The sequence below is a fragment of the Pinus tabuliformis genome, chromosome X, assembly GCF_031772625.1.
Source record: "Pinus tabuliformis cultivar Carrire ecotype Pingquan chromosome X, CPIR1, whole genome shotgun sequence".
Lineage (NCBI taxonomy): Eukaryota > Viridiplantae > Streptophyta > Pinopsida > Pinales > Pinaceae > Pinus > Pinus tabuliformis.
In genome coordinates, this window is record NC_142308.1 from 591,377,588 (window position 1) to 591,401,742 (window position 24,155).

Here is a 24,155-nt window from a genome sequence, read left to right on the forward strand (position 1 = left end):
TGTATTTAATGGGATATAATCGCTGCATGAATTAAGACCTTAAACAAATATGATGCATTATTGAGTGGTTTGGTTATTTTGAATTTTCTATTCGATAGAGTTGTATTGGATGGAGTATCGTTCGGTCGTTGCTGTGAATAAACAACAGAGATGCCCAATCATTGTTTAGTGGTTGCTTTGAATAAACAATAGATTAGAATGGATCTATGGATTTTTAATACTCCACGCAATTGAAAATGCAGGCACGCTTGGTTTTGTTGGACACACATGAGGTCTATGCTTTCGAAAGGAGCCACACGAGTTGCGCCAACACGACGGAAGATGTTTGAGATAGGTGAAGGAAGGTCAATTTCTTTGGAGCAGAATTAATGTACCTGCTAGAACGCCATTTGTACTTTCTCCTTTTCTTAATGCCATTTGACTGTAGGAGATCAAGTATGTCAGACTCTGGAGCGATGCATGTGATTGCTCCCGCCAAGGATACGCGGCAGGCGTGGAAATTGGGGTGTAAGTAGTTGATCCCAGCAGACTAGATAAAGAAGCTGTAAGTCTCTGCATATATATAGAGTTAGGATTGGTATAAAGTAGTGAATGCATTCTTTTTCTGTTGGCACTAAAACGCAACATGCACGTGGAATGTCTTCGGCCACACTGACCCTGTCACGATTTATGGCCTCACCTGTTACGCTGACCTCAATTTTCCATTAGTCAAGCATAGCTCATTCCTATTCAGATTCAGATTCATTTCCCTCCCTTGGATGAACTTTGCTGAACTGCTTCTACATATTCACAGTCGGTACAGGTTAGTGCTCAGTACCGTATCTGCCCAGCCAAGAAAGATGAATACGTTCGGTATATTATTATTTGTTCTATCTATAGCAATGATCAAAATAGAAGCAACGAGTAGATTCGGAGAGGTGCTAGACTCTTCTTTCCCTGGCAATGGCAATTTTGACTACAAAGATGCCCTCTCAAAGAGCATTATGTTCTTCGAGGGGCAGCGGTCGGGTGTTCTTCCACCAAATCAGAGATTGACATGGAGGAAAGATTCAGCCCTCACAGACGGATTCGACCAGAATGTATGGATATTTTTTAAAAACATACGAATAACTGTTTTAGCCTTTCATCTCAACCCTTCAACTGTTTTAGTTTTTCTTCAATGGGTACTAAATAAATCGAATGAATGCAGGTTGATTTGGTTGGAGGATATTACGACGCAGGCGATAACGTAAAATTTGGGTTTCCAATGGCTTTTACTACTACCATGTTAGCCTGGAGCGTGGTGGAGTTCGGCGATTTAATGGGCCAGGAGCTTGAAAATGCCAAAGCTGCGATTCGTTGGGCTACGGACTATTTCCTCAAAGCTACTGTTCAACCGGACAAAATCTTCGTGCAGGTATGACCGAATGAAAGCTATAGCCTGCTCCACTCAATCCAAGCATTCCGAAGAATATAACAGACAAGAAATGCATGAATAAATGCTTATTGATTTGTGATTGCCAAGGTGGGTGATCCCAACACTGATCACAATTGCTGGGAGCGACCAGAAGACATGGACACATCTCGTACTGTTTACAGCATCGACACCCAAAATCCAGGCTCCGATGTCGCTGGAGAAACTGCAGCAGCAATGGCTGCCGCGTCCATCGTTTTCCGAACATCCGACTTCTCTTATTCTCAAAGTCTTTTTGAAACTGCAACTCAGGTAAAGTAAAATATGGGCGACTAATAAGCATCTAACTTTAGATTTTTCTAGCTTGAAATATCCGGGACGGTTGGGAGGGTTTAGTAATAACTTTTTTATCTGGGTTCCAATAGCCACTGCTACATGACTTGTTGATGCTAGATGAGGCAACTATATGTAACATGATGTAAATGATAGGACTTATATGAATCGGTTTTTTTTGAAAAAAAAAATAACTGGATTTTTTTTTTAATAATAAAAAAATTGAGCAACTTCGAGGCATGTATAGTCTATATAGGCTAATTTTAAGGCTAGTATTGTCACCTTGGCTTAATTTTTTTTATGTTTTTTTTTTTAATTTTTGTTAATTTTTATTTTTATTTTATAGTATAAAATTATTTATATAAAAGCTCTATAAAACTATAATTAAATATTTTTTTATAGAAATATCAATTTACAGATTGTATGATGGACTAGTGAGATTGGTTAAAATTTCCAATTCTTAATTTTTTTTAAATTGGACTGTAAGACCAAAATTTACAGATTGTATGATGAACTCAAAATTTCTAATTTTTAAAATTTTCTTTACATTAAACCACAACCTCAAATGAACCACATCAACAAATAACCCCTGGACTAACTTATTTTAAAAACATGGGTAACTCCTGGACTAACTTATTTTAAAAACATGGGTTAACTAACTTGGCTAACCTACCCTGGGAACATGGAATTAACATGGAATTTGTCTCGTTCTGGTGTGAGATTATCCGCTCCACCCCCTGATCATCTGTAATCCTTGCCTCATACATGGGTTTTATCTGTTTTTGCTGTGGTCCAGGCAATACTGTTATGCTGTATACATGACTTTATATTTCCTGTAATATAATATATTTGGTTTTTTTTCTTCTGAAAAAAAAACTTGGCTAACCTACCCTGGGAACATGGAATTAACTAACTTACCCTATCCTAGGAACATGGAATTAACTAACTTACACTACCCTAGGAACATGGACTAACTACGCTGAGTAGGAACAAGGAACATGGGGCTAACTGCCCGCCGACGATCATGGTGGACTAACTACGTTGAGCAGGAACATGGGGCTACCTGCCCACTGACGATCGTGGTAAATGTTTAGAAAGTTAAAAATACGTTTTGGTATAATAGCAAACTTCAACATCTTGACCAAATTCCATTACCCTATTTTAATGGCAAACCTCAACAAACTCACATATATATACCTAATTAAATTAATGTAACTATAACTAAATGTAATATATGAACCATTAAAACACTCAGAGCCATACACAGAGCTAACTCTAAATACAAATATCCTGCACTGGCTAGCTGTAATGGATACTCTGCAAGAATATATGCACCCCATTTACTGTCGCACCAGTCTCATTAAATTCGGCGTACATTTAATAGTGAATTTAAATACACAGCAACTTACCCATCGCATGTACCTTATTATCCTTATTGATCTGACAGTGAATTAAAGTATACAGCTACTCACCCATTCTGTCTGTATGTCTCTTTGTCCTCAGCTCTTCGACTTTGCAGACAGATACCGCGGAGCGTATAGTGGCAGTCTCAAGTCAGCAGTTTGCCCATTTTACTGCGACTTTGACGGATACCAAGTAAGTTTTCTGTTTTTCCTTATTTCCCACCAGGGAAGTTCCATCAAAAAACCAGAGCTTAATGTTGAGTTTATAATGGGGATTTCAGGATGAATTGCTATGGGCTGCTGCATGGCTGCACAAAGCATCGACCAACGATTACTATATGCAGTACATTCAAGGCAATGGCAAAACACTCGGAGCTGATGACAACATCAATGAATTTGGATGGGACAATAAGCATGCTGGCATTAATGTCCTCCTGTCCATGGTATACACTCCACAGTGGGTTAATATATTAATTGTAATTGAATTGCGAAGCTAGGTATTCTTACTCGCATATGTGTTTCTGCAGGACTATTTGACTGGGAATGTAGTGTTAGAATCATACAAGGGGCACGCTGACAATTTCATTTGCTCTCTCTTTCCTGAAACACCTTATCCACCACATGTTCAATACACACCAGGTTCCCTGGATAGGAGGACTTTTTTTCTTTTTGGGTTTTTATTTGTTGGTTCTGCATCTTGCTGCTTGCGGAAGGTGAATGAGCTAATTGGAGAGCTAATGCTTTTACAGGTGGGCTCATATACAAAACTAATGCAAGTAATATGCAGTGCGTGACGTCAATATCATTTTTGGCATTAGCTTATGCCAAGTACCTGAGCGATGCATCTGAAGCATTGTGGTGTGGAAGCATTGAGGCAACTCCGGGAAAACTTCGGGCCTTTGCAAAACGACAGGTAGGTGCATCCTCTGCTTCAAAAAATCAAGAAACGATAGTCAAGTTGCAGATCTAGAAGAGCATCTAACTAATCTATATGACATGGGCCGCAGATTGATTACATATTAGGAGTTAACCCTCTGAATATGTCATACATGGTGGGATATGGCTCCCGCTTCCCCCAACGGATTCATCATAGAGCCTCCTCTCTGCCTTCTGTTGACAATCATCCGGAATTCATTGGCTGCAAAAATGGAGCTTTTTATTTCTACAGCAATGATTCCAACCCTAATCTTCTGATGGGAGCAGTCGTTGGAGGACCAGATGAATACGATCAATTTTCAGACCATCGAGCAAATTTTCGAGAGTCGGAGCCTACCACGTACATAAACGCTCCTCTAGTTGGTGCGCTTGCATTTTTCAGCGCAAATCCATGGTGATTCCAAAAAGTAAAAAATCTTGATCCACATTTCAAATTTTCGAGAGTCAGAGCCCGGGACGTGCATAAATGCTCCTCTCGTTGTCCCGGCTGCATTTTTCAGCGCAGAGTCATCGTGATCCCAAAAAGATAAAAAATATCTTGAAATATCGCTTTAAATTGCCTGGGCAATAAAAACGAATTGGCATCATTGGCATCATTCAAGTTTAGATTGTTATCTTGAAATTGAAATGTACCACTAGAAAAAGTTTCCTCGAAACGAATTGGCATCATTTAAATTTAGATTGTTATCTCGAAAAAAATTCCTGTCGAAGCGCGAATAGTTTTTGAGGGTGACATTTATCTGAAATGTTTTGAGAAATAAGTCGAGAACGATTCTAGAAATAGTTGTACCAATGGATCCAACGGCTCTGGTTCATATCGTTATTACCACATGTCTCAAGAGATTCACATGCAACACTGACCTCTCAACAAATCTGGAAAATTAAAGTAAATTTTTTATTGCCAATATCTTGGTGTAAAAAATAAAATAAAAAAATCTGGATGTCATTTTCTCTCATCCGTATTGTCAAATATGTGTATACCATTCGACCAAGAATAAACCATTTCATTGCTATCAGTGATGCATGCAGTTATAGTCGGTTTCTACCTAAAACCCTACCCTTTTCCGTTTATGTTAGGTGTATGGTGAAATCCATAGTAAAAATGGTAATGGTTCCTTGATAAGATATCTTAAGGTCGATATGCCACATGGAATTAGAAAAATACTCAAAAATTATTGTAAATGATTATATTATATTATAACAAAGTTATAGAAGATTTAATGGCCTTTGTATTTTGGTGATAAATTTAATAGATTTTTAAATGATTTAGATTAATTTGTGAAAAATATTTTTAATATGGTTGTACTTATGTTTGCTTGAAGTAAATTAATGAATGATGTGTAGTAATTTTATTTTTAAGAAAGGATATTTATTTGAAATGACTAAGTATTTTAATAAATATGAAATGAAATTAATAATCATCTAGTGTAGATTTTGTTATATATAAGAGAGGATTTTGTGTTTGCAATTTTTTATAATTATACTCTTTAATAATAACAATTTTTTAATAAAAATGGAGAAATTTTGCTTTAAAAAACTCTTTCCATATAATTAAATTCTAAGCAATGCCCATATATTCACATGTACATTAGATTTTTTAGGTATATCATAATCACTAATCTTGACATCTTGTGCTCCTTTATATTGAAACATTATAGTAGGTAGATATAATGGAGGGCATTTTTTTTAATGCATTAATGGTATGATAGGTGAGGAAACTTAATTTAATATTTCACTCTATTTTACCAATGACTTTGTTTAGCTTTTCCAACCACTTTATGTACCTTTTTCTAGCAAACATTATAGTTATTTTTGTTGTATATATATTCATTGTGTTCATATCCTATAATATAGTATTGGAAACAAAGTACATTATATTTGTATAATCAATGGGTAATGTTAAAGAAAAATGGATAAAAGGGACACAAAAGTTTTATATTGAATGAAATCTTAAAATCATAACATGAAAATAAGATGGGATGGAAAAGAGCTTCACACACATCTTAGGCAAGTTAGGCTAAAGACATGGGACACAAATCTGCAATCTAATCCATTATTTTTTTTTTGTAATAAATGATCAAATTAGCATTTGATGAGGTGTCTCCCTAAACTAAAGCTAAAAAAATTGCGTTGCTTGATGATGCTAAGGATACTCCTCATGTGACATACACTTTGTTGCTTAATGATGCTAAGAATATTCCTCCCGTGATATACACTTTTGCATCATTTCAATGTTGATTACATTAAGATAGATATGCCCCCTAATTTTTGTACCTGTAGTTAAGCATTTTTGTTGTTTAATGATGCTAGGAATATTCCTCCTTGTAGTGTTGAGTACACCAAGATAAAGATGCTCCATAATTTTTGTACCTATAGTTGAACTTTTTTTATTGCTTAAAGATGATAGGAACATTCTTTCTAGTGCACACATGATAATATCATTGGAGTGTTGACTATACTAGAATAGAGGTGTCACTTAACTTTTGTACCTATACATTTCAGCATAACACAATAAGTGTAATTTCAAAAAATTAAGCATCATAGATAATGCAAAGAAAAATAAGATTAAATAATAAAAGATATTTTGAAACAAAGAAACACAACCAAATGGAGTTCAACAATAGCTCAAGGATACTAAGAATGTAAACATCACCTCTAAGCCTCCAATGATGATGGTTAAGTAGATCTACGAAATCGTAATTTTTATGTCAGGGTTGTGATACCAAGTTCATTCCAAGTCAAATGCCATGCATTATCCACTAATAATGAATGTTAGGTTTGTTGAATTCTTTCTTGTTTTCAAAACCTAGTAATTATTCTGTTATGATCAATAATTACACACTTAAAAAATTCTCAACCTTAATTTTGTTTTTACAATTGAGTAAACATTATTAGATTAATATAAGATATATGAGATATTTATTGATGTTTGATTACAATTGAGGATCCCGATATATATACATTGTTGTCTGGAAGGAAATACCTTTTGTTGCTATATAAAATATCAACACCCCTCTTAGTGACGTATGTATTCTTCCATGATGTTCTCCTCTAGTAGTCTCAATCACACCCAATGACTACACATGGTATGAGCAAGACTATCACCATAGTCTCAAGCCTACACTGCAAGTATCTATGATGTTTCTCCTCACCTAGTAGTCTTAATCACACCTAGCCACTTCACATAGCATAGGCAAGACTTGTACCAAGCTACTCAATACTCCCTCAGTCACTTCATGTGACTAATCCGAGAAACCCTTGGCCAAAGGGAGAGTATATGCCCGCTGTAGGAGAAACATCACAACTCCCTCTCAAAGAGGGTGGACATTCTGCATCACACCAAACTTGTCTCTAAAGTAATCAAACTTCACTTTAGACAGAGGCTTGGTGAGAATATTTAATGTCTACTCATTTGTGGATATGTACCAGAGTTCCATTGCTCTTATCTATACCATGTCTCAGATGAAATGGTATTTGATCACTATATGCCGCAACTTGTCATAAAAGACTGGATTCTCTGAAAGCTTCACACAACTTTGATTATCACAATATATCAAATTTGGCTCTAACTCTAGATCAAATAACCCTGTAAGAATTTCTGACGCCATACTGCTTCACGACTTACATTATGGATGTTATATATTATGCCTCTATTGTATTGAGTGACACAGACAATTATTTTTTGCTAAACCATAACATCATACATGATCCCAAACTGAAGCAACATCCTGATGTGCTTTTCTTGTCTACTGCATTCCCTGCCCAGTCAGAGTTTGTGTAACCTTGTAGCTTTACTTCACCTTTTGAGACGTATCGGAGTCCATATCCAATCGTACCATGCACATTGATCCAAAATGATCCAAATAGGCCCAAAATTTGAATTCCTAAAATCTTAGCAAAATCAACATAAGGTCGTAGATCTCGGTGAGTCGATTCTAATGGCATGAAAAACACCTCAATCTAAGTTTGTATGAAAAAGTTATGTCCAGTCAAAGTTTTGGTCAAATTAAGAAAAAAATCGAAGTCAATCGAGGGTGCCACATGGCACTCCCACAGGCTACCACGTGGCAGCCCAGCTATCAGACCAAGTGGACCCACAAGAAAGTTACATGGCAGGAGAGTGATGACATGGCAAGTTGACACATGGCACTAGGCGAGAAACATACTAGGCATACAATGGCACATACATGTGTGCAGGTGATGTGACATTAGTCAATGGTTGGAAACAACATGGACCAATGTGGTGGCACGACCAACTGGCCCATGTGGCCTTAATGTGTGTTGCAATATACATTTAACTTGGTTTGTTATGTATGGTTATAACTAAATATTATGTTTTTTTTTTTTTTAATGGTTATAACTAAAGTTATATTAAAATCCAAAGGTGAGGCTTGTGGAGTTTGAACCCAGGTCCTCCCCAACAAACAAACAACTCAACGTATGCATGTTAGCCTAGGAATTTGTTAAATCCACCCCACATAATATTATTTAAACCATTTTTATTTGAACATTGGGAGAGAGGAGAGAACAATAGTGCGACGAGTGGCAGCCCAAGAGGGGTTCCCACATAGGCACAAATCCTGAGGTAGATTCTAGAGAATATTTAGTATCATATTCAAGGAATATTTCATGGGAATATTCTAGGAATATTCTAACTATTATGACATCTTGAAGATTCCCTAAGGGGTCCATAGGTGAAGGTGATAGAACCATATGAAGTTTATAGTCATTTTTCACAAAAACCCCGCAAGGAATCCACTGGTGTAGTCATAATTATGATCTGAGTAGCAGATCTAAGGGCTCATGGTTGAAGCCCATGTGTGTCATTAATGATTGGCATGGTTTACAAGATGGAGTTGCATTTGTCAAAAGGTAGTCAAGTTTGTGCTCATTCTTATAAGAATTTCACAAGGAATCCACTGGCATAGTTAGAAATTGGATTTGAATAGCAGATTTGAGGGCTTTTGGAAGAATACCACAAGTGTCACTAAATGTTTGGCATGAACTTCGATGCACCCTTGCACATGTTAGAAGGTTTTCATGTTTATACTCTAAAGTTGCAGAATTTTGAGGCGGAGCTGCTGGTATGGTGTATTTTGTGGTCTAAGCAGTGTGTTTTTGGGTCATCCCCATATTTCCATGTATTTTTCCATTTACTTACCATTGTTTTGTTGAGATAATATAGAAGCCTCTCCACTTTGAAGTTGGGCATGGAAGCATAGCTCACACATTGTGAGTGAAATCCATTAGAAAATCTTGACGCATTGTCTATAATGTCTTCATTTTGTGTTGCTTCTTCATGGATGTTGCATGTATGGTATTTTCATGCTCTTTAAGCAATTTTATTTGTCATCCTGAATAAAATATCTTGTATCGCAGGTACCTTAATACATGCTTTGTTGCTTCCAAATGTACATGTCTAGGCTCGACCATGAATTGACTCAATGTATTCATTACTAAGCATATATATAGCATGATATTAACCATGTACATCGAGGATCTCATCAATTGTCTGTACATCATAGGATCAACCAAATTTGAAGAAGAATCACTCAATAACTTCATATTTGTAACCATAGGTGTGGCCATGCACTTATAGTCCATCATCCTGAATCTCTACAGGATATCAATTGTATCCTTCCCTTGGCTAAGGAAGATCTCATCTAGTCTCTACCACACTTATAATCCCAAGAAATAGTGCATTAAACCTATATCCTTCATTTTGAACTCTGAAGTGAGCTCCCTCTTGCACCCATCTATGAGCTTCTCATCCCCTATAAGAAACAATTAATTTGCATATGATAAGGTGCTCAAAATTATGCTAAAAAATCAAAGGGTCTGAATCTTGATAATCTTAGCTTCAGATCGAATAGCTCGTCATTTTTAATCCAATGGTGTAAACAACACTCAAATCCGAGCTCATATGAAGAATTTAGAGCAAGTCAAAGTTCCGGTTTAACTTGGACACGTGGCAAGATTGGATGACGTGGAAAATCCCTTCAGTGAATGAGGAGGTGCCAAGTGGCAGGCTTCTATTGGCCCCCACATATCAGAAATCGCAAAAGACAGGCGGAAAGGTGTTACCGAATCGTCCCCGAGCAGAGAAGGGATGCGATGCGATAAATCACAATTACAGATCGGCAAGGGGAGGACAGTTTCAGTAATCGGCCCAGAATTGCAATGCGATGGATCGGTCGAGGTTGCGATGTGATGGATTGAAGATTGCAATCATAACTAATAGGAAAAACAGAGATCCATAATAGGTTATCCACCAATTGCGAAATGCGAAAGGGATCTCGGATGCGATTGGATTACAAGCTCCGATTAATACCCTCGTCGAGTCCACCGATATCACAATCGCACATCACCTGCTATGTTTACAAACCTTAAGCCTGCTAGACTTCGCCGATTATGATTTGTGATGCGGTTGACAGAATATGTCTCGCTGTGCGGCAAAATTTTCGCCCAGTTAGCAGATTTCAAGCCGAATTTGATGGTTAGTGACCGGAAAAGGGGGATTTGTTGAGCAAATTGTGGGAGAACTGGGAGAGGTCATAACTTCTTCAGTTCTTATCCAAATTAGGTGCAAAAAGAGTCAATTATAGGAATTTTGGCTATTATGAACTCATTGAGACAGGTTTCAAAGGCATTTGAGCATTGTAAACACACTTTTGTTGTAATTTTGAGCATAATAGGGAGGCCCAAGCATTGGAAATTGGACCAAAGAGACGTAGCTCAGGAGGGGTGAACTCCTCATCAAATATCTGCGTTGTGTGTTGTATTTTAATGTTCTTTGTTGTTATTTTTCTTATGTTCAGCAAGTGTTTTATGTTAAATTGTTTATAGCATTTACATAAGAAACTCTCCTGGGAATCAATTAATTAAGAAAAAATGGTGAATCCTTAAGCACTTGATAGAAAATGATAAGCATCTTGGGTTTTTATTCTGAATGGGGAATTAGCACACCATTACTAATCTAATCCATTTCAGATCAAGTTGGTATCAAAGCACTGGTTTTGCTTACTAGATTTGCTTGTGAAAAGAAGGAATATTGTTTGCTAGTTTTGTATCGTGCTAACAAGGTTAAAACTCAAAAGAGGTGAAGGAAAGATGGTTGGAAGCCCTGAAGTTGGGTCAAGGGGAAGGAGAGAAAGTTTGCCACAATCTCGAACACTAGCTCAACCTCAAGTTGCAGTTGAGACTCCAGAGATCATGTCTCATGAAGGATAACCTACAAACATGACAGTAGATGAGAAGACCTTAAAAAAGGATTTCTTTGATATGACAAAGATGGTGAAGGTCCTCTATGAAGAGAGGAATAACATGTTGCAAGGATAAAGTTCCAAACCTCCTAATGGAGAAGGTTCTTCAGGAGAAGGTAATGGAAAAAGAAGTAATGGAAAAGGAGGTAATGGAAAAGGAGGTAATGGGAATGGAGACAAACCTCCACCCTCTCCACCATTTTCTTCATCTTCTTCTTCACAAGCATGTTCACACTCTTTCACTAATACAACCCTTACTCATACTCATCATCATTCTTCAAAAGGAACTGGTAAATCACCTTTTCGCAAACTTGATGTTAAATTCGAGTTGCCCATGTATAATGGTGAAGTGAATGCAGAGAAGCTTTAAAATAATTGGATTCGTTAGTTGGAGGTCTATTGTAGAATTCAAAACCTTCAAGGGGATAACATAAAGGTTTAGTTAGCTTCCTTGAGAATGGAGGGTGCAGCACTTGTATGGTGGGATTCAAAGACCCAAGAGGAGATAAAAAAACATGGTAAGATATCTATTACTTGGTCTGATTTCATTGCTGCTATAAAAAGACAATTCTACTCTTTAGCTGATCTAGGTGGATCTTCAGACATAATGGCATGGAAAATCTCAAAAATCAAAGTGGCAGAAAAGAAAGTATCTTGACATTAGATCGAAGTGCTCATCGCCTTGATTCTAACGGTGCAAATGACACTCCAATCTGAGTCTGGATGATGAAGTTATAGCCAAAAGACTCTGCCTTTGTTCCTTTGGAGAATGAGGCATTTTCTCTAAAAAATGGACTTAAAGCCTTTAAAAGGAAAATCGCCATCGGAGAAGTCAAAAGGTGGGCTTAAGGCAAGGGCAACGGAACTCCCGATTAGCGATCTTCGACTAATCGCAATCGGGGCAAGCGATGGTGGATATCGGGACTTAAGACATGCGATTAGCGATAGAAGGAGCGATCGGATCGGCGAATCAACACATCGGTGAATGGAAAATCGGCACATTGGCGATCAACGAATCAACATATCGGTGATCGGAGGATCGGCACATCGACGATCGGCGAATCGGCACATCGACTATCGACGAATCGGCACATCGGTAATCGGTAGATCGAAATATCGGCGATCGGGGGATCCAAAGGAAAGAACCCCCGAGCCATTATAGGTGCGATATGCCAATGCGATCTGTCAACAGTGATCGGCGATCGGAAATCCCTGTGACAGGGCCATTGAACAATGTGATAGCGATTTGCGATAAAGGGCTGGACCCGACAGGAGATTAAAGTGGATTTGATAAATTTGAAGTCCGGCTTTTAAGCCTTATGGATGGAATTTTCAATGTTTCTGTGTATTATGGTTTTGAATGAAAAAGGCCTATTTTTGGGGTTTTGTTGCGCCCACTGATCCTTCCATCTAAATGACTTCTATTATGAACAAAAAAACCCCCGATTTAAGCGGCCTTTGTCACAAAAGAGACATTATAAAGCCCGATGGACATGGAAAAGTACGGGAGAGAAGTTTTTTGGCATGTAGTTTGAGGTAGAGCTTGTAGGAAAGGGCGAAAATGCATTTGTCTGAATTGGATAAATCTTATATGTTTTCAGCCCCTCTCGATGCCACGAATGCAGTGGTGCTATCCATTTCTACATCTGAGTTCTCCATTTCGCAGCATCTTTTAGAATGGAGGTATAAGACTTTTATGTAACTAATGATTGCATTCTCTTCTTTTCATGCCATTTAATGAATAAAGGCCTCCCCATTGATCGAGCAGGGCCCGAAGACGTAGTCCAAGTTAGATGAACTCCGTTATCAAGTCTTGTTGTCTTCTTTTCATGCCTTATGTGTTTCTTCTTCTTCTCTCATGTGCACATTAAAATTCTATGTTAAGCTGTAATTTCTACATGTGATTCTTTTGATACATCTATAAGCAAAAGGTCCTTGGATCATTAGCTCATATGCAAAAAGCGATCATGAATTGGTAAAATTTCATATAGTTAAAAGGTCAAAATGTGCAAGAGTATACTCAGGAGTTTAGGAGAAGAGCCCTTATGCTAGGAGTAGACTTATATTCATAAGATACTTTGCTAAAATACATAGGAAGTTTGCATAGGTATCTTCGACAGACCATTCTTATGTTTAATCCCACGAATCTTGATGAGGTCTGTGTTCAAGCTACACACCTCGAAACAAAATGGAAAAATGTACAAGAAGAAGGTAAGAAGAAGCCATTCCAGAGTGGTGAAAAAGGAAAGAATTCTAAAGGAAAGCAGAAGAAAAATGCTTTTGTTAAGAAAGAAGGGGAGAAACCCATGTGCAATAATTGTTCCAAAGAGGGCCATGATGAAGCGCATTGCTAGAAGCTTCATACTGTATTAAGATTGAAGAAATTAAACAATAAAGGGAAACATAAGACAAACGTTGTTGTACAACAAGACTTGGGTTCTGACTCAGGTGATGAAACAAAGATTGCAACCACAGTCACTAAAGGGAAAGCCGTGGAAAAAACAAGAAAAGAGGAAGTTGTGGAAAGCACCAACACAACAAATAACTCCAACAACACTTCAAGTGAAGAAAAAAAATTGAGTTGTTCCATATCAGAGTTATTTCCAAACACACCAAGATTGATATGATGTTTGGCAGTGGATCCTAGGAAAATTTAATTTCTACAGACATGGTCAAGAAGTTGAATTTGGAAACCATGCCTCATCAAAAACCGTATCCATTGGGTTGGATAACTAAGGATGCAAATCTTCATGTCACAAGGAAATGTGTTTTCAGATTTGCTATTACTGCCAATTTTGTTGATGAAGTTGAATTATATGTAGTGCCACTGGATATTTCTAGAATTGTGTTGGGAAGTCCCTATCTGTATGACAGGAAAGCCGTTTTCCATATATTTGAGAAAAAATATCGTTTTTTCAAAGATGGAGTGGAGTATACTGTTAGAGCCCATCGTAGAAAGCTTAATCTGTCTATAGAAAGCGCATGGAAAATAAAGCGATTGGTCAATTCCAACAAGAATATCGTGCTCCTTATGATCAAGCAGAAGAATGACACAAAGCGTGAATCCTTTATAGGCTATGACGTGAAGATGAAAGCCGAATTGGTTGATGTGGTCAATCAATATAGAGATGTGTTTCAAGAACCAAAGGGATTGCCACCGAAAAAGAGGAATTCAACACGAAATCCATCTACAACAAGACTGTCCACTCCCAAATATTGATATGTATCGAATGTCAATTCTGGAAAGTTTAGAAATTAAGAAACAAGGCCATGAATTGTTAGATAAATGTGTAATTCGTCCATCTACTTTGCCATGTGGTTCATGAATTGTTTTCGTACCCAAAAAAGATGGAACTTGGCGCATGTGTGTAGATTATCGAGCTTTGAATAAAATTACCATAAAGAACTGATACCACTGACCAGAATAGATGATTTGCTAGATCAGTTGAAGAATGCAAAATATTTCACTAAATTAGACTTGAGAAGTGGATATCATCAAGTTAGAATAAATGAGGAGGATATTTGGAAGACCTCTTTTAAGACCAAATAGGTATTGTTTGAGTGGCTAGTTGTGCCTTTCAGTCTTTGCAACACTCCAGCTACATTCATGAGAGTTATGAATGATGTTTTAAGATCCTTTCTTGATGAGTTTGTAATTGTCTATTTAGATGATATTTTGATATTCAACAAATCACGAGAAGAGCATGTCAAGCATGTGAGGAAAGTGTTGGATGTCTTGAAAAAAGAACAGTTATTTCTGAAGATGTCTAAATGTGAATTCGGGAAAAATTCCTTAGTGTATTTGGGACACATAGTTGGAGGAGGTGAGCTGAAGATTGACCCCTCTAAAGTTTTGTTCATTGTAAATTGGCCAATACCCAAATCAATCACAAAATTAAGGAGCTTTCTAGGAGCAGCACAATACTAGAGGAAGTTCATTGCCAATTTCTCTTCCGTAGCAGCTCCACTACATGCTTTGACCAATGTGAATGTTGTCTTCCAGTGGGGAGGAAAACAACAAAAAGCATTCAATGCTTTAAAACAAAAGATCATTTCATCCCTAGTTTTAGCATTGCCGGATTTGAAACAACCATTTGAAATAGAAACATATGCAAGTGACTACTCCATGGGTGCAGTTCTTTTACAACATCGTAAGCCCATTTCATTTCATTATGATATTTTTAATGGTGTTTTTATTAACTATCCTACATATGATAAAGAGCTTTACGCATTGGTGCAAAGTGTGAAGAAATGGAAGCATTACCTAATGGGGAAAGAAACCATTATGCACACCAATCATCAACCATTGCAATATCTGCAATCTCAGACAAAATTGCAGTAATCAAGGCACTTTCATTGGATGGGATTCTTACAACAATTCCACTTGGTAATCAGGTACAAGAAAGGTATTTATAACAAAGTTGATGATATGATTTCTAGACCAGTTGTTAAAGTAGCCATTTTACTCAAAGATAATTTTGTTTTGCCTGAAAGTTATGTTGAACAATATGCACATGACACTGACTTTCAAGAGGTAAATTCAAACTTAAGTCAAGGCCACCAAGTTGAGGAATTAGTTAGACTACCATGTAGATGATAATCTATTGTATCATTTGGGAAAACTTTGTGTTCCACAAAGAGAGAGAGTAAATGTCACAAGGGACGCACACACTTCTCTTATTTCTGGACATTTCGGTGTAAGTAGAACAATGGCAAATCTTCAGAGGTATTTTAACTAGCCTCGTATGCTTGAAAGTGTGTCACGTTTTGTCAGAGATTGTTCATTGTGTGCAGTCAGTAAGCCTAGTAATAGGAAACTAGGATTGTAAAAACCACTTCCAGTGCCTTCACGTCCATGGGAAAGTATTTCTATGGATTTTGTAGGAGGTATTCCTTTATCAAGAAAAGGTCATGATTATTTGTACGTAGTTGTGGATAGGTTCAACAAGATGTGCATATTAATGCCTTGTAAAAAACAAATTACAGCTGAAAAAACAGCTCAACTTTTCTTTCAAAATGTATGGGTTCATTTTGGATTACCTACTTCTATTGTAAGTGATCGTGATTCCGATTTGTTGGGAATTTTTGGTCAAATTTATGGAACTTGATGGATACCAAGTTGAAGAAAAGTACAACCTTCCATTCGCAAACAAATGGTCAAACTGAAGTCATTAATAGGACAATTATTCATTTGCTAAGAGGATATTGCAGCAAACATCCTAAGTTGTGGGATGAATAGTTGCATTATATTCGACATGCTTACAACCAAGCAAAAGACTCTTCTACTCTAACTTTTCCTTTTGAGGCATGTCTTGGTCATTTGCCTAAATCGCCTTTGGATTTCATATTTGAGAAAGATGTAGATGTAGATGGACATAACGACATAGACAGAGCAAAGAAATTCATTAAACAAATTTAGTTGATTCACCAAACAGTTCAAGAACAACTAGAAAAGAGTCAAGGCAAGTATAAGGCAAGGCATGATAAGCATCGTGTGGATCATCAGTTTCAAGTAGGTGATGAATTTTGGCTTTACATTAGCAAGGAAAGGCTTCAAGGTGAAGGTAAAAAGCTGAAACCAATCCGTTATGGTCCATTTAAAATTCTGGAAAAGATTGGTAATAATGCTTTCAAGCTTGATTTTCCTTCATATATGAAAATTTATTCCATTGTTAATGTTGAAAATTTGAGATTGTATGAGCCTCCTTTGATTGAAGATCAAGGAGAAAGTGTACAGATTCCATCAATTGAAGATTTTTCTCTAGAATTTCTTGATGAGCTTTAGCAAGACACCATACTTAACAGAAGAATGAGGTCATCAAAGAGGGGAAATGTTGATTATCTTCGAGTGGGTCTCAAAGGTACAAATCCATCAAAGGCCAAATGGATTAAAGAGGGGAAGGTGAGGGAACAATACCCTCATCTATTCAATAACTGAATATAATCTTTTGGGGTCCAAAAGACTTCCAGTGGGGAGGAGTGATCAGGTGCTCAAAATTATGTTCAAAAATAAAAGTGTTAGAATCTTGATAATATTAGCTTTAGATCGAAGAGCTCGTCATTCTGAATCCAATGGTGTGAACGACACTCAAATCTGAGCTCATATGCAGAAATTAGAGCAAGTCAAAGTTCAGATTTAACTTGGACACGTGGCAGCATTGGATGACGTGGCAAAGACTTTCAACGAATGAGGAGGTGCCAAGTGGCAGGCCATCATTGGCCCCCACATATCGCAAATTGCAAAAGACAGGTGGAAATGTGTTACCGAATTGGCCCCGAGCAGGGAAGGGATGTGATGCGATAAATCACAATCGCAGATCGACAAGGGGAGGACAGTTTCAGTAATGAGCCCAAAGTTGTGATGTGATGGATTGATCAGGGTTGCGATGCGATGGATCGTAGATTGAAATTGCAACTCGCAGGAAAAATAAAGACTCGCAACAGGTTATCTCCCAATTGTGAAATGCAAAAGGGATCCCGGATGCGATTGGATTATAGGCTTCGGTTAATACCCCTGTCGGGTTTGCCAATATTGCAATCACACATCGCCCGCTATGTTTATGGACCTTAAGCCCACCAAACTTTGCCAAATATGATTTGTGATTCAGCTGACAGAATATGGCCCGCTGCGTGGTGAAATTTTCTCCCAGTTAGTGGATTTCATGCCAAATTTGATGGTTAGTGACTGGAAAAGGGGAATTTGTTGAGCAAATTATGGGAGAACTAGGAGACGTCATGACTTCTTTAGTTCTTATCCAAATTAGGTGAAAAAGTAGTCAATTTGAGTAGTTCAGTCTATTCTGAACTCATTGAGATATGTTTCAGAGGCATTTGAGCATTGTAAACACACTTTTGTTGTAATTTTGAGCATAATAAAGAGGCCCAAGAATTGGAAGTTGGACCAAGGAGACGTAGCCCAGGAGGGGTGAAATCATCATCAAATCTTTGTGTTGTGTGTTGTATTTTGATGTTCTTTTCTGTTATTTTGTTGTTGTTCAACAAGTGTTTTATGTTAAATTGTTTATAACATTTACATAAGAAACTCTGGTGGGAATCAATTAATTAAGCAAAAATGGTGAATCCTTAAGCACTTGATAGCAAATGATAAGCATCTTGGGTTTTTATTTTGAATGGGGAATTAGCACAACATTACTAAGATGCTCCATTTCAGATAAACATATAGTACCAATATTAAGGGGCAACCATCTTCAACCTTGTAGTAAAGGTTGGGATCTAAATTAATCTTGGTAAACCATAAGCTCATAAAATAAATGTTTATTATGGCATACCTTTCCTCGGGTGCCTTCTTAAGCTCGTATAAAGCTTTATTCAATTTACATACATGAGAATCCTTCCCATGGATCACAAAACCTTGTGGCTACTCTATGTACACTTCTTCTTCAATTACACCATTCCGGAAGGCATTATTTACATCCATATAGTGTAATTCCAACCCATAACAAAAACAATAGAGATGATAGATCTATTAGAAGTGTACCTGGCTACTGGGGCAAATGTTTCATTATAATAGTTTCCCTCTTTTTGAGAGAATCCTCTAACCACAAATATAGCCTTGTAATTTTCTATGTTGCCATTCGCAACATGTTTGATCTTGTAGATTCATTTTGAAGTCACCACTAACTTCTACTATGTTCTCAAAACCATGTCCCACGCATCAATTTTCATGATGAATTAGTACTCTTCCATCATAGCATCCTTCCACACTTGTTGTTTTGTGGCTTCTTCTTAAGTGGAAGGTTCTGAATCAATGAACTTACTCATTAACGCCACATAGCTAGACAAATTTGTGTGGTCTCTTGCTCTTTGAAGGATCCTCTAGGAGCTGCATGTTTTTCTGCTTCTTGTAACATGTTCTAGAGCCATATTGGTCTCTTCTTGATGATTGTAACCTCTTTGGGCGAATCTATGGGTATCTCTGGCTCTACGGTCTCATCCTGGTCTTCTAGGATATGTTCTTTTGGAGTAGATTCAATCATCATTGTATACTTGGGAGCATCTTGCTCCTCGCTATCCTCGTCCATGTGAGACTCACTATATTTCTTGAAATTTGCTTCTTCATCAAAGATGATATCTCTATGAATCTCAATCTTTCTTTGTTCAAAGATGTATATTCTATAAGCCTTTGAAGTCTCATTATATCCAATGAAGGTCCCTTCTTTCTTAAAGGCTCTAGCTTTGTTCTCTTTTCCTTGGGAACATCTATGTATACTAGACAACTAAATATCCTCAAGTGCCTAACTTCTAGTTTCTTCCCAGTGAATACTTCTTCTCGTGTCTTGTTCCCTAATATATTTTTTAAACATATATAGTTGTTCTATATGCTTCTGTCCATAAACACATTGGTAAGTTCTTGTCATGGATCATTGTTTTATCTACTTCTACAATTTGATTTACTCTTTCTCTTTGAAACCCCATTTTGTTGGGGGTTGTAGGGAGTTGTTAGCTCCCTATTAATCCATGATTCTCTGCAAAAGTTTTTGAACTCATTTGAGGTGTATTCACCTACATTATCTAACCTCAAAACTTTAATATTTTTTCTAGAGGGATTTTCTACTAAAGCTTGAATTCTTGAAATTTTCTGAAAACTTCATATTTTGATTTCAAGAAATAGATCCATGTTTTCTGTGAGAAATCATTAATAAAAGTGACATAATATAAAAATTTACGTAGAGATTACACAATCATTTGTCTACATACATCTAAATGTATAATGCCCAAGATCCCCTTGGATCTATTATCACTATTTGGAAAAATTTCCTTGGCATTCTTGCCAAGTCCACAATAATTTCACACTCCATCATGCTCCACCTACATATATAGCAGACTTGTGACCATTTTTCTCAAGTCTAGAAAGGCTTTATAGTTAAAGTGAGAAAGTCTTTAGTGTCATAGCTCACTGGAGCTAATATTATTACGTATAATAGCTTGTGTTGGGCGTTTCTTTAATTTATATAATCCTCCCTCTCGGACACCAATCACATCAGTTGAATCTATACTTGAACCCTTAGGCCATAGAAGGACTTGGCCATCAACAAAAGCTACTATGAAGCCTCAATCTTCTAAAGCAGAGATAAAGAGAAGATTCTTCTTTAAATCTTGTACAAGCAATACATATTTTATTGAAATGGAGTTACCTTAATAAAGTTGGTAGGATGTTTCTCCTACTCCTTTTACTGCATGCTTTAAATCATCTTCAAGTTCCACCTAAAGGAATGAACTCCTTTTTGTCAAATTAATAAGAGCATTTTGGAACCCATTCATGTGCTTGGAAGCACCACTGTCTACCGGCCAAATATTGCTTCCTTGAGTGACAGTTCTTTTGAGAGTTGATACAAAGACACACTCTTCATATTTTGTCCTCCTCGTCTTTTTTTTAGATGTAGACTCGTCCATATCTGCTCCATGTGCATGATGTTTTCTTTTCCCTTTCCCTTGAGAACACTGGCAAGAAAAGTGTCCCAACTTCTAACAATCATAACACCTAATATTAGATACATCCTTCTTGTGATCTAGAGTTGATCTTCTATTTTTCTTCGGTTTGTTGTTTCTTCTTTCTTTTCCTTTCTTCACATGAGCACTAGTAAGAGCTTGATTTTCTTCATCATTGGTATTTCATGCCTTGGATATCAGTCTTGATTCTTCTTGAGCACAATATGTCCATAGATTATCAAATTTAGGTAATTTCCTTCTTGCACAAATTCCTTAAACAAATGTATCCCAAGAAGAAGGAAAACCATTTAGAGTTGTGGTCACAGTTTTTGCATCATCCACTAAATCTTCAGTCATTGCTAGTTGATCCTTGATCTGAGAAATCCTCATGAAGTAGGTAGAAAATGAATCTGATTTGTCCATCATTACATTTCTAAGTTGGTTCCTTGTAGTTAGCTTCCTACTTATATTCTTGCTTTCATATAATCTTGATAAGGCATCAAGAATTTCCTTTGGTGTTTTCAATTCTTATACATAAGGAATTAGTGGTCTTTGACTGAATCTGACAAGATCCTCTTGGCCTTGATCACATTCTTCTTATGCTTTGCCTTGGCCTCTTCCTCTTCTGGTTCTCAAATGTCTTTCTTGACATAATCCAAGAGCTCATCTTTTCTAGGATAAGAAGTATTCTATGCTTCCATGATATGAAATTGTCTGCTCCATCTACCATATCTTCTACTCTGAGATTGGGCACCATCTTATAAATGGAAAATTAAATTAATTTATTTTCAACTATGGAGTAGTGGTCATTTTAACCTACACTTCACTTCAAGAAAGCCATTTGTTTTGCTTTATATGGTAGTAAATACCATGGATCAATGGTTTTACCAAAATCATGGACCTATAAACCACCAACCATTAAAAAAAATACAAAATGATGTGTAAAATCTTTTTGATGTATTGACAACAAATACTTTTATGAAGTTATTTTGGAAAATACCATGGGCTCTTTACCAGATACCATGTTGAGTTCTTTCTTAATTTTAGATCTTGGTAATTATTACCTTATGTCAATAATTACAAACTTGAAAAATTCTCAGCCTTAATTTCGTTTTTACGATTGAGTAAACATTTTTAGATTGATATAAGATATATGAGATATTTATTGATGTCACATTACAATTGAGGGCTCCGATATATATACATAGTCGAGGTGTCTTTTCATTGATAGGCATGTATTTTATTATTATTATTATTATTATTAATTATTTATATTTATATAATATAATATATAGATATATATATATATTGTTGTACATAATATAATATATATTATACATCGTTGTTTGAAAAAAGAATACTTTTTGCTACTATATAAAACATCAGCAAGGGTAGCAATTATATTTTATAATTTATATAATTATGTTTAAGTGAACTAGTAGAGTGGTTACAGTAATTGTAGCAAGTGTAAAATACACATTATAATTAAACATGGTCATAATATAGAAGTTTTGAAATTTTGTATTAAACCTTGATATATGGAAAAAAAATATCACCATGAGAAGAAGATACAAGAATGATAAATTTATATCCCAAAAAAATAAGCAAATTTGTAATAAAATGATGAACAACTAGTCACCTCATTATATAACAAGAAACAAACAACTACATAAACTAAGGAAAAGGTAGTTTAGAATATAAAATTAAGTAAGAATATAATCATAAAATATGAAACACATTCATGGACATCTACAACCGTTCATTTGGCATAAATAAATCTCCCTACACGACACTGAGTATGACTAACAAGGATATTCCAATTTATAAACATAGCTTTGGATAAAATTGGCTACAACTACACGAAACAAAAACAATTAGAACACAATTGAAGAAAAAATATGTCATTCCATTACTAAGGCATTAAAATCAAACCCACGAGGGTATAGTATATAGAGAACATCTATAATACAATGCACCACCTTGTAAATTTGAAAGGAGGCTTAGTTTAGTTCACATTGCAAAATGACCTATCTAGAACATTTTTTAATTTCGTTTACATTTTAACTTTGCTTTAAATGTTAAATATGGATGAATTTTGTTGGGGAAACATTAAGAACATCAAATCAAGTTTGGAGTGGGTTTGAAAAATAAATAATAAAAACTTGCATTGGTAATCACTATCAATTGCCAAGTAAATTGAATGCTTGTATGTTGTGTGTGAGCATAGGTCCCTATGCAATAACATAGTTCTAACACTGTAAGGAGGGGATTCATGTCATTCTCACACTTCTTTAACAAATTTCTAAAAGGTCTAATGCTCCACTTGCATTTGAAAGTATCCTATAACTTAAAAAACACATTAAATTGTCTACTTTAAAATTAACCAAATACCCATTGAAGGGTGTAAAATTGCCGTAAAATATTGACAAAATCCAACAAAATTTAGTGTTTCACACTTGAAAATTAACCAAAGACCCATTGAAGGGTGTAAAATTGCCATAAAATATTGACAAAATCCAACAAAGTTTAGTGTTTCACACTTGAAAATTAACCAAATACCTATTTAATGAAGGGTATTAAATTGCCCTAAAAGATTAAAAAAATAATTTTAAACACAACTATGATGATATTTGTATTTAAACGAAAGTGTAGAAGTAAAATAACCTATAATGTACAATAAATTCAATTGTGGACTCAAATCAAAATACCATAAAATAAAATAAATTAAGATAAAAATAACCATAACATAAGGGGATTCCATAGGACAATACTCTAAAAATAAACCTGAAGTTGATATGATTCATTAAAATATGAAGTGCCTAGTGCACTACCCTCTTAAATAATCCACTTACACTTACACATAAATTTAAACTCTTAATGTGCACATATAAGGAAAGAAAGAAATTCTAATAATGACATTAAAAGACAGTTAAATATTTGCAAAATATCCAACAAGGGCTTTAACTTGCCACTCAATTAGCTCCTTCTAAAGCTTATTCTAAGTTATCTTTCTCAACGTTTGAGTATCAAGAATGTAAAAATGTTAAATAATCCAATCAATTAATGATTAGGTTTCAAAAAAATCCAAGAAATAATTGAAGTGGCAATCCTTATGAGCACTGGAGGCATTGCAACTAATGGTGGCATTGGCAATTGTAATTTATAGTGAAAATAGAATGAGAACCAGGCATTAAAGCAAATTTATCAGTAACAATGGTGGAATCTTGGAAAATACGATGCCCTTAGACAATGGCATTGAAGTGCCCCATTCAAACCATCATTGATGAAGCCTCCAAAAGCATAAATCCATTAGGGTTAACACTAAAAACACACCAGGTTCAGACAAAATAGGTGATCCATTTACTATTATGTATATTC

The 24,155-nt window shown here is 36.1% G+C and overlaps 1 protein-coding gene across 1 annotated transcript; it reads left to right on the plus strand.

The window, feature by feature from the left end:
* The first annotated feature begins 594 nt into the window (after positions 1-594).
* LOC149141402 (endoglucanase 8-like) lies at positions 595-4,659 on the plus strand. Its single transcript, XM_089450016.1, has 8 exons — positions 595-1,079; positions 1,190-1,396; positions 1,505-1,705; positions 3,230-3,322; positions 3,411-3,572; positions 3,657-3,768; positions 3,879-4,042; positions 4,137-4,659. The coding sequence occupies exons 1-8, from the start codon at positions 759-761 to the stop codon at positions 4,461-4,463; spliced, it is 1,587 nt and encodes a 528-aa protein (XP_089306142.1). The 5' UTR covers positions 595-758; the 3' UTR covers positions 4,464-4,659.
* Positions 4,660-24,155: the final 19,496 nt, after the last annotated feature.

What these genes read in the sequence shown, in the direction of transcription:
- LOC149141402 (XM_089450016.1), top strand. Translation starts at nt 759, where the DNA reads ATGAACTTTGCTGAACTGCTTCTACATATTCACAGTCGGTACAGGTTA. An exon ending in TTAATGTCCTCCTGTCCATG is followed by an intron (nt 3,573 to 3,656) that starts GTATACACTCCA and finishes GTGTTTCTGCAG; the next exon opens with GACTATTTGACTGGGAATGT. An exon ending in ACATGTTCAATACACACCAG is followed by an intron (nt 3,769 to 3,878) that starts GTTCCCTGGATA and finishes ATGCTTTTACAG; the next exon opens with GTGGGCTCATATACAAAACT.